This window comes from Labrus mixtus, chromosome 15 (genome assembly GCF_963584025.1).
Source record: "Labrus mixtus chromosome 15, fLabMix1.1, whole genome shotgun sequence".
Classification (NCBI taxonomy): domain Eukaryota; kingdom Metazoa; phylum Chordata; class Actinopteri; order Labriformes; family Labridae; genus Labrus; species Labrus mixtus.
This window is the reverse complement of record NC_083626.1, coordinates 19118020-19133337: the sequence shown is the minus strand read 5'-3', so window position 1 is coordinate 19133337 and position 15318 is coordinate 19118020. Positions and strand designations below refer to the sequence as shown.

The 15318-nt window shown below is 43.5% G+C and overlaps 2 protein-coding genes across 3 annotated transcripts in view; both read right to left on the bottom strand.

Annotated features, from left to right (window-relative positions):
• The window catches only part of slc2a4rg (SLC2A4 regulator), a 37251-nt gene extending 36648 nt beyond the window's left edge, over positions 1–603 (bottom strand). Inside the window, exon 1 of the mRNA XM_061057153.1 lies at positions 116–603. Coding sequence (XP_060913136.1) covers positions 116–385 — 270 coding nt within the window. The 5' untranslated portion in view covers positions 386–603. The remainder of the gene's footprint in view (positions 1–115) is intronic.
• A 1067-nt stretch (positions 604–1670) lies between these two features.
• Positions 1671–15318, bottom strand: part of LOC132989479 (WAS/WASL-interacting protein family member 1) — a 41601-nt gene continuing 27953 nt past the window's right edge. The window contains exons 2-9 of one of the 2 annotated variants that reach the window (XM_061057142.1): positions 15045–15253; positions 13303–13357; positions 13071–13161; positions 12524–12957; positions 11994–12158; positions 10978–11139; positions 8623–8757; positions 1671–5492 (exon numbers count right to left, since the gene is read on the bottom strand). In XM_061057142.1, coding sequence (XP_060913125.1) covers positions 4944–5492; positions 8623–8757; positions 10978–11139; positions 11994–12158; positions 12524–12957; positions 13071–13161; positions 13303–13357; positions 15045–15172 — 1719 coding nt within the window. In that variant the 5' untranslated portion in view covers positions 15173–15253 and the 3' untranslated portion in view covers positions 1671–4943. The remainder of the gene's footprint in view (positions 5493–8622; positions 8758–10977; positions 11140–11993; positions 12159–12523; positions 12958–13070; positions 13162–13302; positions 13358–15044; positions 15254–15318) is intronic. The other variant, XM_061057143.1, reaches the window with a different exon arrangement.

Genomic DNA, 15318 nt, shown 5'->3' with positions numbered 1-15318 from the left:
AGGACTTATCACGCAGTCTAATGACAGGTTATCGTTGTATTGTTGCTCTATGTTGGCTTTTAAGTTGAGTGTACAGACGCTTAACCGGCTAATTACTGCACTTAACGGCACTTACTTTTTCCACTTCGTGCAATATTCGTCCACCTGGAGAAAGTCCGCTCGCATTAGAAGAGATTCCCTCGCTTTTGACCTCCGCTGCCGAGCCGCCGTCCATTACAAATTTGTAGAGGACGGGCCCGTTTGTGTACGCCGGCATGGGACTGTTTTTCTCAACCGGAGGGACTCGTATGTTGCGGAGCACAGAGAGTCCTGCCCGGTAGTTGAAATCCGAACCACCGACCCTTGTTCCGACCGACGACTTTTCCATAATATATCTTGAATCCATATTTAGACAGGGCGAGTGGAGACTAAAGAAAGAAACCCAGCTTTCTATAGGTTTTAGTGCAAATTGCCGGACTTAGATACATTTATCAAGATTGTCGCGAATGATAGGTGTCTGTCTGTGTGTTAACTTCTATCTAATCTACATGTAAGTTTTCCTCTACCCCCGCCGCCGCTACCACCACTACCCAGTATATCCAAAAAGCCGCCCGGTCAGAGGGATAAAAGATTGTTTTGCCTCTTTCCTCCAAAAGAACGACACGCCCCCTCCACTTCATCCCTATTGGTCAGATACGTACATAAACATTACACTTTGGCACGCGTCCATTCTACGGCGGTCTCTGATTGGCTAGTTTTACTGTGTCACTCTTTTTTTTTTTCGCGATCCAAGTAATGTGGGTGGAAGATGGTAGGGGTGTGTCCTACAGTTTACCGGCCGGTGTCTGTCGAGGACGAAGAGCCGGCGAGGCAGAGCAGAGGAAAAACAGCCTGCAGGCCTCAGCCACACACTACGCATTTAGATTTTTGTGTGGTGCACGAATCTTACTTAACGAGGGGCTTTAATCGAGGAAATGAACTTCTTTAGTTAAATCATTTCCTCCCTTTAAGTTATGAATGCCAGTATTTGCTATTTTTATGTAGTAGTTGTTTACATGCAATAGTTGTTTTATTATATAATAGATTTAAAAATGAACATAATAGCATAAGCCATGCAAGGTGTAGTTTCACAACACTTAACAGAGTACTGTTGATTTAAATGTCTGATAGTGTAATGTTTTGGTCAATTATTATGGTTACTTTTTTTGCATAACAGAATGGACACAATAGAGACTCATTGCTTTTTTTTTTTACTTGAATTGCACCACAAGATCCACAGTGGGTTTTTTTTGCCAGTAGCCAGTTAATAAAATATCCTAAAGGTTTAAGGCATAGTGTTAAATATTTTAGTAACCAAACCATATATTGTTTACTAAGCATCAGAGTGCTTTTTGGTAATGTGGACTTTGTACACGCGATCAAAAAGCTGCTATAAATAAGTGATATATTTACTTTTGTTTTCTGTTTATTTTAGGATACTTTAGATACTGGAATGTCTCTTTATCCAACTTGTTTTAAAATGCCTGCAGGCCCCAGAAAGTGTGGTCTTCTGTTTAATTCGACACAGCCTTATTGTTTTATTAGAAGCTGCATTTATTGCAAGCTACTTATTACAGTTATTACCCCGAGGCTTCTGTGATACCTAGTTTGATACTCTGAACAAAACAATAAGACTGCAGGCAAATGACAAACACGTTATAATGTGCCACTTTATTAGAAAAGTAAAAACTCACTTTAATATTTTATGAAGGTTAATATAAAACATTACAATCTTTTGCATATCTGCACTGTCACACTATATGTATATATATATTTTTTTAACTAAACCCTGTGCTTTAGAACATACAACATTGGCTACAGCTGTCACAGCAATTGGCCCATGGTTATATCTGAAGACAATTAACAAACAGCATCTGTATCTGCATGGAAAGCATGGAACAATTTGCATCCACAAAGTACAATGTGTCTGTGATAACCATCTTTTTTTCAACAAATATACTGTATACTGTATGTTACATTGGAACAACATCAGAACAGCAACAGATTATTTTACACATTTACATTGCCATACCGTATTCGTTTGTGCAATGAACATCTGTCTCAATCAGTGTATGACAGTGTTCAAAAAATATATATATCAGATCAGTGCTTTCTCTCAGGATAAACAAAATGTGACACGTGATGTGACAGCCAGAGAAAAAGGATTAAGTTTGATAGCGATTTGCAGCCAGCATTGTCTAAGGCAAGCTTCAACAGAGCTTGTTAAGCGTCTCAGCTGTTCACCATTTCTCATATCAGGCAGTTGTTGAGCCGTTGGTGCATTGTTGATATCAGACAGGGGCTGGTCTTACCCACAGCTTCTGCCCCTCCCCAACCACCCCTCAACCCTCATATAACTCCCTGAGTCCCTCAGACTGGACATCAAAGTCCCCTCCCCTGCACAGTGAGGGAGAGAGGGGAGGCAGAGAAAAGAGAGAGAGGTCTGTGTCTGTTATTGGGGGATGAACACAGCTGGGGGGGGGGGAGAATCTGCAAGATCTGACTGAGTGAAATGTGTTCCCCTTCCTCAACTGGCTGGAAACACACATAGCTCATTTTGCAGTGTGTGCATGTGCGAGCCAGTGTGTGTGTGTGCATTTGTGCATGTGGGCAAGCACGCAAACATGTATTGGAAGGAGGAGGGTCCTTGGAGTCTTTGACCATTTGCAGTGATCTTCATCCAGCTTTATTCTAGCTGTTCTTCTTCCCCCTCCTCACCTCTATCCCTCCTTTTTACTCCCCCCAGAGCGGAGGATAAACAAAGCTCTGTCCTAAACTCCCAGTGGCTTCCCTCAAAATGTTCTATTCTCCCACTTCCTTCTCCAAGTTGTAGCTCTGAAAACAAAACTGAATGCTGCTTTTTGCATCACATGTAAAAAAAAGAAAAAGAAAAAAGCAAGACTGAAAATATTAACAGACAAGAGATCAATTAAGTACCACAATATCTGTTTTCATCTCCATATATCAAAGCATGCACTTTTTTGATCAAGCAAGAAAAGATTGCACCAACAACAGAAACATATTGTTTTCATGGCAGTGGCATGAGCTATTCAACCAATGGTATTGTCAGTAGGTAAGAAAAAAAATAAACAGTGCATTAAAATACAGAGTGCATTTTGTTTTTACATACTTCATGACACAGTAGCATTTATTGATTTATTTTTCTTACTTTTCTAAACCCGTCTTCTCCTTGCATGGTTGTCTCACAGTGAGATCATTATGATGCATCTCTTAGCCTATGAGCAGTGTGCATCCCTCTCCCCCTCTTTTCTTTATACCCATTTACCAAACCTCTAATTATTTGTTTCCTTCCTCTGTTCTTTTTTTATGTTTCCATAAGCTAAACGGGATAGCCATTGTTTATTATGGAAGAGAATTCAGTGCAGAGGCTGGAGATGAGGATGGGGAAAGGCGAGGGGCAAACTTCCAAAGGACACTGGCTTGTAATTTACATGTCCGACTCTTTATTTTCTTTGGAGCCAAAACCTTGTGCTGCTATTTCAACCACCAGACTTAAGTCTGGTGAGCTACAGGGAGCTCTGGCTTTTACTTAGACCAGAGAGCAAATTTGAAGTGTGCTGGGGAATGCCCTCTATAGCATATTAATGCACAATTAAACAGGTCCTACAGCTGTACAGTGCAAATTCTAATGGTCATTACACCAGATGTTTGCAGCACCCATCGGACATGGAATATTAAAAACACAGGATGACGCCTCCAGATGCTCTTTCACTTCCTTAATTTTTTAAATATTGTTCTCTCATTTCTATATTTATATTAATATTCTTATATCGTAATAAACTAAAGGTCTCACATTGTGAAATCTCTCACCGGCATCACTCTGTGATATTCTTGCACAACCCACTCACTGCCCCTGACCTGGTCGCTTTTCCCTGCATGACTCTTCTAAGTATGTGTGTGTGTGTGTGTGTGTGTGTGTGTGTGTGTGTGTGTGTGTGTGTGTGTGTGGGAGTGCTGGGGTGTGTCATCATGCCTCTGGCTACAGATGTTCGTCAAATCTGAACAAGGATTGTTAACTAATCTCATAATTTATGAGAAGTTTAGAACATTGATCTAACCTCGGTCTTCATTGGGGCTGTTATTGATGACTGCTAATAAGTTTGGTGCACATTGATGATTATTTCTGAAATAGGAACTTTAGCCTCTGATTACTTCTGAGTTTAAGCAGACCTACATATTCTCGGCCCAATGTTTGAACAAAGCACCACAATGCAGTCTGCCAGGCAACAGGCGAGTGCGCACAGAGAACCTGTTTCAGATGTTTGCCTAGGGAAAGCTAAGCACCGCAAATCTCTGTGACATCCATCTGCTTATATTACATAAGTACCCCAAAGATGAGGCATATATGTGTGAGTGTGTGTGCAAATGTGTGTGCGAATGTGTGTGTGTGTGTATATGGGTGACAAAAGCTGTGTGCCTCATACTCTTCACATACCCAGGATCCTTGCTACTTCAGTTTTTTTTTTTCAGGTGTATGTTAGCACAATGCATGCACATTTCATCTTTTAAATATATATGAAAGATTGTGAGTTACACCACATACTCTACAAAGAGTACAGTGTTCATATAAAAATAAAGATATTGTGGAAAATGATGCACAAACAGGTGAGTATTGTCAGTGACACAGTAGGTTGCACTGCTTATTCCAGTTTTCTTCTTTTTTTAATTTCAAAGATACTTGGTCCAAATTTGGGCTGGACTAGACTTAGGCTGGTTCTGAAGTACAGACCAATGAAGGGAAGTCTGAACCTGGATTAAGACCCTGTTAGTACCTGATGTCATCACAAAGTGGATCCCCATGTTGTTTGTCTATGGAGGGTCTGGTAATTATGTACAGCACCCTGTTGGCTTGTTAACAGGAGGGTCCCTTTCATGACTCTGTACCAGTTGGCCCTCTGAGCCAGCTACAGGCCAGTGACGTACATCTCCATCCCGTCATTGAAGGTGAATATGGTGGTGGTGCTGGAGCTGTTGGCCCCTTGTTTCATGTCGCTGATGGTCTCATAGAAGTTTTCCCCACCGGGCAGGCCTTTCACAGGCGGGGCTGGGGGTCCTGAGCCCTGAGGTGCCGCTGGTGCCGCCTGCTGCTGCTGCTGCTGCTGCTGCTGCGGCAGTGGCGGTGGCTGCGGTGGCTGCGGTGGTGTCTGCTTCTTCCTCTTCAGTGTGGCATTACCCCCAGTCGTGCTGTTATTGGTTCCCGCCTGCTCACGTTTCCGGTGGGGGTCGATTGTTGAGTATGCAGGGTCAGACTCAGCCATCGCACACGTGGACCAGGACCTGTCTCCTACGGGCTCATAGCAGGGCTCCTCCTGGGACCGCGCCTGGCTCTGGACTCCTCGGCCTCGGCCGCGGGAACCTCCACCAAAGGAGCGGGGGAGGGTCTTTGCTCCATTGTTTTCCATTGGAGGTTTTTTCTTCTGCGATTTACACACGATGGAGTAGGTGTCTGCAATCTGAGAACACACAGGAGGAGAGTTGGTGTTAAAGTTAATGACACTGAACTATAGTCAAACTCTATCCAACAGTCTATGGATGACAGCCACTAAAAAGGCACAACTGATTTATAACATACACACACTGCACTGCACACACTCACTAAACAGTCCCTGTATCACTCGTTTCCTACTTCTACAGTGACTCCAAAATTAGCTACAATTTATACACAGACTTCCTTGATTTGTATGTATATTTATCTTCCGTATATATGTACCTGGCATTAAGGTACATTATAATTTTGTGTTTGCAAACAAATATATGTGAGCTGGGATCGTGTGGGTGTGTGCACCATACTTTGCAAGCGTGTTGACAGAGCGTGCTCTGTGCTGTAACCTGACCTATTTCGACGAGGTAGGATAAGACAGAGTAAACTGTGTTATCAGTCTGTTGAGGTCTACGCAGAGTGACAGAGTTAGTGCTGCAGGGGATGGACCTGTTAAAATTTCACCACAACTGCTTTGGCAACAGAACAGTGGGGTATGGAGTGAAAGATCTGGACGACAGCCAACTGGCTTTACAGAAAGAAAAAAAAAACTGCTAAGTGGAGTTCATGGACTTTGCTCTCATATTTGTTTTTGCTTTGAATAAGGCGTGTTTACATGTTTCTTTATGATAGCATTAACTGAAAGTGCATTCATGTGTCTAAATTTAAAACATTTACATGCTTACTGTATTTGTGTTCCTGCAATGAATCATGAAGGACATGATATCACCGCTGAAAGGTATGTGTGAGGTCTTATGGGGAATTTGGACGAACCGGTGCTGTGACCTTTGGCATTTCTGTGTCAAAATTCCTGAAGAGGAGTGCAAGAGAAGAGGATTGTGGGACATGGTCATGTTTACCTTCCGTGTTCACACCCAGAACAGCAGCTCTGCTCCAGTGGCCCTGAGAAACACTGGCTGTGCAAACTTTCTCTCTCTCTCTCTCTCTCTCCTGCACACACACTCACAGCTTAGCCATGTTGTTCTTCTGCTTTCAAAAAACTGAAACCTGAGAGCACAGAGGCAACCGGCCATACCGTTTTTTTGGTTTGTGCAGCTACTCCGCTTTTTTTTTTTTTTTTTTTTACGTTAACTTCACCGAATAAATATAACATTCCTTCAAAACGGGGAAACATAAATCAAGCAAAAGAAACACCATGACTTTTTTTTATTTTTTCAGTCCTTGACAAACTATATATATCCTGCCCCCACAAATATCTAGTGTGACCTTTTTGGAGAAGACCCCAGCCTATGCTACAAGTGTGTGCACACATAGTGCACATTTTGTGAGTGTGCATTTGTGCACACAGAGACTCTGCAGCTCTGTGCAGCAGAGGAAGGAAGTCACAAGATGATGGGGATTTCAAAACTGGGCTGCAGCTGTTGAGGAAGCTTGTGTATTGTACGTTTTCTTTTCCCCTCCCCTCTGCCTGTACTCCACTCTGTTATGTCTCCTCTGATTCGGCTTTAGCGCTCTGCCCAGGCCGAGCCTTTGTGGAGTCACTTTTATTTTCAGCACCTACTGATAATTCATGGAAAAAAACAACAGTATGCATGACTGATGCATCTGTGTGTGATCAACTTTATGAATAGCCAATATGGCACAGATTTCCAAGCGGTCTGCTACAAGTCAATATTCATCTGGTAAGAAAATGCTTTGTGCAACGTGATTGGTTGGAGAAGGCAGCGCCTCTTTAAAGCCACAAAGGGAGTGGAGCTGAAGGAGAGAGCGCCAGAGGAGAGGAGGAAATTTAGGTGGGTGGGGGAACTCAACACCTCCTGATGGCTGGCTGCAACTGACAAACTCCAGAGGATACAAAGTATAGGGGCATGTCAGGGCAACAACAAACTCTCGAATGGAAAAACACAGCAGTTAGGGGAGAGAAAAAGTTTGGAAAAACAGGACAGAAAGTTTGAAGAAAGAAAAAGAAATTGACAGGGAGAGATTGCAGGAGACATTCAAGGCCAGTTGAGCCGTGTGCCAGTTTGATTTGCAGAGGAGGAGTTTAACTCATGAGCCAAACAGCAGAGACTTAACCCTTTAATCCCTGCATACAACATCCAAACTCTTGGCTCAACACTGGTTTATACAAGGATCTTACCAGTGGATTAAACCTTGTCAAGGCTGCTAGTTCACTCTCTTACATGTCTCCCAGAATAAAAAAGCCTTTCATTCAATTGTCTCCTCATCTGGGTTATAGTCAAATTATTCCTGTGAACTAAATGTTTATCCTCCAAGCTACTCCCCACAAGCTGCATGAACATTTATGTTTCTGTTTCTAAATCCAGAATTACTTTTCAGTCAGAAACAAGATCTGTGGACTTGATAGAGAATAAGAGAAGCCTGACACGTTTCCAAACTGCTTGTAGCTCTCTGCATCCAGTGGAGAAAAGGGGGAATGAAAGGGGGGGGAGAACTGGGGGAGGAGAGGGAAGAGATTTGGTGTGGAGTTGCTGCATGTGGACGCTCCTGTGGTGGGGTGTGTGACGTGACTCATGAGAGCAAGAACAGACATACTCTACCATATAAACACAAATGTATTTATACATGTAAATAAATGGGTGTGTTTATTTTTGCGTGCACATGTGTATGTGTTTACTCGTATATATAGGTCAGTTTGTAGCCACGATCCAAGTCAGAGCTTCTCATCTTCTCTCCATGTCAGCTGATTGAACACAACAGTTAACCTTTAACAAACATCTCTTTGAATGCAAAGTGATACTTAATTACTCTGCAGCAGGTGATACTGGTGTCCAGTGGTGTCTGCTGATATGAGCGTTGGCGACAGACTCCGGGAGCAGGGAGGCAGGGGCATTTGGGTCAGGGTTCAGGTAAGGGGGTTGGGGGTGCTGCGTCCATGTAACGTAACCTCTGGCTGTAAGCAGAAACCTGGTATGACAGGCAGGTCACAGGGCAGCGTTGTTATGACGGTGCACCCAATCAAATGGGCGCCCCGATGAGTAAACACAGCAGTCACAAATCAGTGACATGTCCGTCTGTCTGCCCGTCCCCTTTGGAGAGATTCTCCTCCTCCCAACCATCACACACACACACACACACGCACACACAGAAACACACACACACAAATATATAAATGTGTTTACCTCCTTTGCAGTTGGGGGTGAAGGGTGCCCCTGTCCGTTCTCTCCCCGAAGCGGAGGTGGGTGCAGGGTGATGATGTCATCTTCCTCTGGAGGCTTCCAGATATACTGCTCCCCGTTGCCCATGAACACTGCCTCCTGATAAAAAATACAATCAATTGAGCAGGTCAAACAATGTATTTCAAAATGATCCAGAAGTTTTGGGAAAATGTAACCACATAATGTAAAGCAACATTTTTACATTAGTGGAAAACGGCTTTGTGCTGTTCCAGGCTGTGACGTGTGTGTGTGTGTGTGTGTGTGTGTGTGTGTGTGTGTGTGTGTGCGTGTGCGTGTTGGTCCATGTTTGTCCTGAGATTGGGCCATTTTCACTAGGTAAACAGTTACCATGCTCCTCAGTGTGGGCAAAAGTGTTTGTGTGCCCATGAAGGTCATGGGTGTATGACACACTTGCAGTGTGGATCAATGCGGACAGCTTTTCTCAAATGTGGTCAGTCCTGTGGTCATGAAAATCATCCTGCAAAGAGGGTTATGGCCGTAAAAAAAAAAATTATCTCCCCAAGCTTTTCCAGAAATATGTTTCTTTTCTAAAATATCCACTCATGTTACATCAGGTTATCCACTTCCCTTCATGAATCAAACACACAAATCAGCTAGTGATTCTATAAAAAAGTGAGTGTTGGACATGATCCCTGAGTTGGAATCTTTTAAACACAACTATACTGCAAAAAAGCCAAACGTACAACACTACCTCAAAGTAATGCTCGCTCAGTTTTTTTTAATTTTCAGCAGCAGTTAATCAGTTCCAACTGCGCACTGTAACCAACAGTTCCACAAGGTTTTATGCAAATCTATTTGGTTAAAAATACCCATATGACAGACCGAGAGACTGCACCAGTGACACACAGAGAAGGCTGCTCAGCACAACATGCATCTTATTGTATCAAAGTTCTAGTTGAGAAAATATGTTTCTCTGTTTCTGTCGCCTGCTCAGACTAGAATTGGTTTGTTTGAAAAATACTTCATGGATGATTACAATTTACTCTATAATGTATTTGCATTGTATATCTTCTAAGTAGCAGATACTGTATGTGGAAAATAAGGGCAGTCTAAAACAGAAACTGACTTCATATTAAAAAATTACCAAAGAAGTTACTGATCTAAATATTTATCACCCCTGTAGATCTAAAGCAATTAGACACTATTTAGAAACCAATTAAAAAGAAACTATGTTGTGGTGTGTGCACATGCGACCGAGGATGATTAAACTTTTATGTTCTCCTCCTGTGCAGTGAGAGAGAGTAATAGAAGCCGGGGCAGAGTAAATGGCTTCACTATGGGAACATTATTTATCCCCACTCTGGCTGCTGGCTACCTGTTAGCCATTTCTACCTAGACTTGATAACAGATTACACACACACACACACACACACACACATACATACACACACACACACACACACACACTACACACACACACACACACTACACACACAGGCAGCCAGCCAAACTCTTACATAATCCAATCCTTCCACTCTTCACCCTGGCCACTCTAATGCTGCACAGTGCAAAGGGTGGAAAGAACGCACACACACACACGCACACGCACACACGCACACGCACACGCACACACACACACACACACACACACACACACACACACACACACACGCACACGCACACACACACACACACACACACACACACACACACACATAACCAAGGATTTAGCAGCAAAGATTAAAAGTGCAAGCCAACAACCGGGCAGACATCCACAGCTAATACAAAACTGTTAATACAACATTATCAATCTTCTTAAATCACAAACACAAAGTCACCTGTTTTATGCACAGCCAAAGACCCACCCACCCACACACACGCACACACACACACACACACAAATACAGCAAACCCATGGGAAAGGCTGATCACCATCCGATCATTGTCGGTCTGCTTCCCTCTCAGGACTGCCCTGATCTGTGGCCTTGACTGTTTAAAACACTTCCTGGCCAACAAATACGCCTCGATCATGAGTTAAAAACACTCCTATACAAGACAAACTCTTGAAAACACAACGATGGTAAGGCCCTACATTTGTGAATCAATCATTTCTATGTTTAAATATTGCTTCAAACACACAAACAAAAAGCTCACACGTACTGTATGCTGACAATAACTAATTATTACAAAGTACAAGTGTGCTGTAATATCTAAAAGAAGAAATTGAATAAAATCAATCCTGGCATTTGAGAGTCTTCAAAGCTGTTTGTTTGTGGACAGTGCCCTCTGGTGGTAAACATACAGAGTTACAGCCTGCTGGGATTAATCAAGAGCATATTGATCCAATGATTCTTGTACCTTCGGGAAGGAGTGAAGGTGAAACGGCTCCAGAGGTTTCCGTGGAAACTCCTGACTGCGGTGCAGCGGAGGAGGACCAGCAGAGGGTGAATCACTCACGCTCGATTGGCTGTCTGACTGGCTGTCGGCCCCGTTATTCTCCTTCCTGTTTGTCTTCTCAACCTTGAGGCATCGAGTCAGACGTGAAAACATTACACACAACGTATTCAGTCAAGAACAAAGGGAAAAGTCTGAATATTTATGTTTACCTGCACTTCTCATGCATGGCAGAGAAGTTTGTTACGGATGTTATGAGTTGATATTTATTTCATATTCAATACATTTTTCAAGAATTCACCTAACAGTAAATATCAAACAATTCGTGGTGCAATTTCTTTGTGAATTTCTAAAAGCCAGAGAAAAATAATGTTTTTTCATGTCTCTTTGAAGGTTTTATAAAAACTAAACAGATCTACCTAAATGTAAAACATTCCCCTTCTCTTAATCGACCTTCCTAAGATATAATTAATCTAAAAAATAAGAAAGTCCGAACAGATACATATCCTTTAAACTTAATTACACCATCATTTTTTTACTTTATTACTTTATTTTGTTATATCTGCTTGCTTTTAAATGACCTTTGAAAAATGGTGTTGCAATATTTTCCATTTTAACCACAGCTCATTTTCAGATTGATATAAAGCACAGCACCTGCTTTACTGTAAGCACCATGGAAACTGTCACATGACATGAGAGATAACCATCGCCAGTCACCTTAGCCCAAGCTCTGGCAATTTAATCTGTCATTTTCTGTTTAATTATGTCATGTGACAGCATACCTGTGGAGGACATTCACTTTTCTTTTTTTTGTAATAACGCACATAAACACTTGGCTTGACAACAGTCACATGAAGTCTTGGAATTGGTCCAAGGCTGGCTTAGTAAGAAACCCAAACACTCACTCAGGTGAATCAGAAAGAGGAGCATCACTGGGCTTTGATACATTTCATTTGATACATTTGTCTGTGCACTTTTACCTTTCTGAACTTCCGTATGGAGGCGTACTCAGCTGCAGTCGGCTCGTGGCTGGTCAGAGAGTTCACCGAAGACATAGGGGACCTGTTGACCCCGCTCACGCCGTTGCTTCTTCCCGTCATCGGTCCATTTATGGTTCCATTGCCTCTGCCGTTCCCTCTGCCACCCTTTAAGGAGAATAAACAAAGTAAAGCACATCTGTACATACCGCCTGAGATGCGAGCTACAAAATAAAGAGTTATAATCCAGAATCATTTTGATGCAAAGCCACTCATCAAAACACAATCAAAGAAATAACTTTTCAATAACTTCTTGCAGAGTGTTAAAATGTTTGTATTATTTACACTTCTTTATCGGCCCATCTTAAATGCTGTACATTTATTTTCTTTGGTCAGCGCTGTTTAGCATCGGTAGGACTTATGTGACCCATTCAGAACACGTCTGTTTGAAAACACTTATCTCCGGGTGGCAAGTCAATCCATGTGTGTGCTCTACTTTCACCAAATCAAAATCTGTGTTTGCATGCACTTACATTCCCATGCCCATTCCCATTGCGAGCGCCGTTGGCCTGAGCTGGGGGGCTTTGGGCAGCTCTGACTGAAGCCGGGGTGCTGTTGCAGGATGTGGATGGCGGGGCAGAGGGAACCTTAGGGCCTGTGTCACCTTCCCGGACCCCTACACTTTCATACAGGCCGTCATCCAGGAGGTGGGTGGGTGTAGGGTTGTTCCGTATGCCCACCTCAGTGTAGGTGTGGTCTCTAGCCTCCCCTCCTCCTCCTCCACCTCCTCCTCCTCCTCCTCCCCCCCCATCGCCTGCTGACTCCCCTCCTCCCCCCTGGCCAGACCCCTGGGGACTGGTTGGGATCTGGGGAAGCTGGCGCCCATGGGAGGGCCTCAGGTCTGTCTGGGAGCGTCGACTGTGGAGAAGCAGGAGGTCCATGCTGGCTGGGCGGCTTTTGCTAACAGCTGTACATAGAGAAGGGGAGGGCAGCAGTGGGGGTGAGAACTGACATAGTGCGGCAGCTCAGCGTTGTGTAACATCAAACGTCACCTACAAACAAACGTCACTCATCACTTACAGTTTCCATTGCAGGGAAAGCGATTGATCTCATGCAGCCTGGTGTCAGATTTGCTCATGGAGTTCAGTTTTGGATGTCGAAGGGTGCCCTGCTGTCACAGAAGGAGAGGTTAGTATGAGCAGTAAACATGCAAAGACATGTACCTGCATCTGTGTATGGAATTATGGAGTTCCGGGGGGACATGAGCAGATAAGATGGAGACGGGAGGGAGTAAAATGGAAGCATGTCTCACCATATTTACAGATGTCCCTTTCTCTCCGGCTGGGGGGTGCTTGCTCTTGCTTTTTCTGACACAACATCAAAGAGAGGAAGGTCAACATGAGCCGGTGGATACAGAGAAAAAACGTACACACACACACTCAGTGCAGAGAGATGCTATCAGCGTCCAACTCTTGCTAGGGCATAAAAGTCCTTGGTTAGTAACAACAGCACAGTCAAACAGTGAGTGCAGCGTGACTCAGGTTTTATGCCAAAGCGCAGGCTGTCCTTCAATGAGAAACATTTCTTTTGCTGGTTCTTTTTCCCAACAAAACCAAGTATTTTTCTTTTCTTAAAGCCAATTCCCGTTGCCATCTAACTTCACCACCCTCTGGTATTAATCTTGTGCAACAAATGTATACAGAGTAGTGTTACGCTTCCATCGTGGATCCCTGGAGATGGTAGCTATAGGAAACTGTTGACACGGTAAAAGGAGAGAGAGCGAGGAGATGAAATAAGAAGACAAAAGCTCCTGGGTGCAGGTGTGAATGCGAGAACTCTTCTACCCCCATCCCTTTTTTTTTTTTCTCACCTCCTAGGATGAGGATCTGCATCTAATTTGATGTGAGATCTTACTGCTGCATTGCAAAACACAAAGAGTGCAAAAAATAGCATTTTCTAGCTGGCAAAGTGGTGCAGGAATCCTTTCTGTATCATCTAATTTGACAAAGTGCTAGCAGTATGGCTAAACATAAAAAGGTACCACAGTCAGTCCTGTCAGAGCCATGTTACTGGAGCAACGTATTGCATCCCCCAGTAAGCTACAACTCAATCCTGTTCCTACAAACATATGGCCAGCGTAACCCAAAGGGACTAAGAGAAGGTGACGATATCTCCCCTTGGAGTTGACGTAATAACATGGAACAAGAAGGCTTTAGTGTAGAAATGTCATGAAGGCTTAAAGACGTAAAAAGAATGACTTATTATTTGGCAAGTTTCAGATTAAGATTTTATAATCTACTACCGTAAACCTTAGAATACAAAAGAGGCAGAGCAGGATTGATTTATCTTCAGGTCAATAAAAAGAAAAAATCAATATTGCTAGGTCTCTCTTTTCCAGGGTGCCTTGTATTTGTACATGACAAAGTGAATTAGAACAACTGAACCCTGAGGAGCATATATTTCATCTCTAGATCTTAACAAAGCGACGTTGTATGAGCTGCTGTGACATTTCTCTACATCCTTATCTGTGTGTCCCATGGCAACAAAAGCCACAGTGCAGCCTCTGATTGGTCCCTGAGGATTTTGAAAGAAAAAAAAAAGAAAAAAAAAAGAATGCTGCTCCATTGCTCTCGCCTGGCTCAGAGTCTGATCCTCTTTAAACCGCAGGGTGCTCGGTTGCTTTTGCCTTTTCCCGAGGAAGTCCGCTACAGAGGGGGAATGACGTGAGGCTGCTCTGACTCTGGCCTGTCTCCTCTATGTCCCGTGAACATCATTTCATCTGATCTGACACTCAAAGCCATTAACATTCATTACTGCCACTCTACTCGGGGCAGGGGATAAAAGAGACGGAGAGGACGGGACAGAGGGACGGAGGGATGTAAGGAAGGAGGAGAAGAGTTCAGAGGAAGTAGGGGCACATAAAAGGAGGAGTTGATGATGAGAGTGATCTGAGAGGGCATGAAAGTCTGCTTAATTTGGTTGTCTCTTTCTTTTTTTTTGTAGCCCCCCCCCCCTTTTTCCCCCCACAATCAAGTCATGTGACCGTCCTCTTACCTTTGGCAGCCAACACAGACGAGGACGATCAGGATGGTGACCACGAAGGCGGATGCTGCCGCGATGGCGCCCAAGAGCAGCAGGTTTTGGTAGGTAGGGTCGACATCTGTCCCTTGACCGAGATCCATGACACCCGCTCCCTCTCGCTCACTCACTCACTGCCACACGAGCTCAAACTCCGCCACACAGACCGTCTCGCACAGAAAAACCTGCAGAGACACAAGAGGAGGTAAAATGAAAACAACAAAAAAAGACACATGAGTGACATGAGATA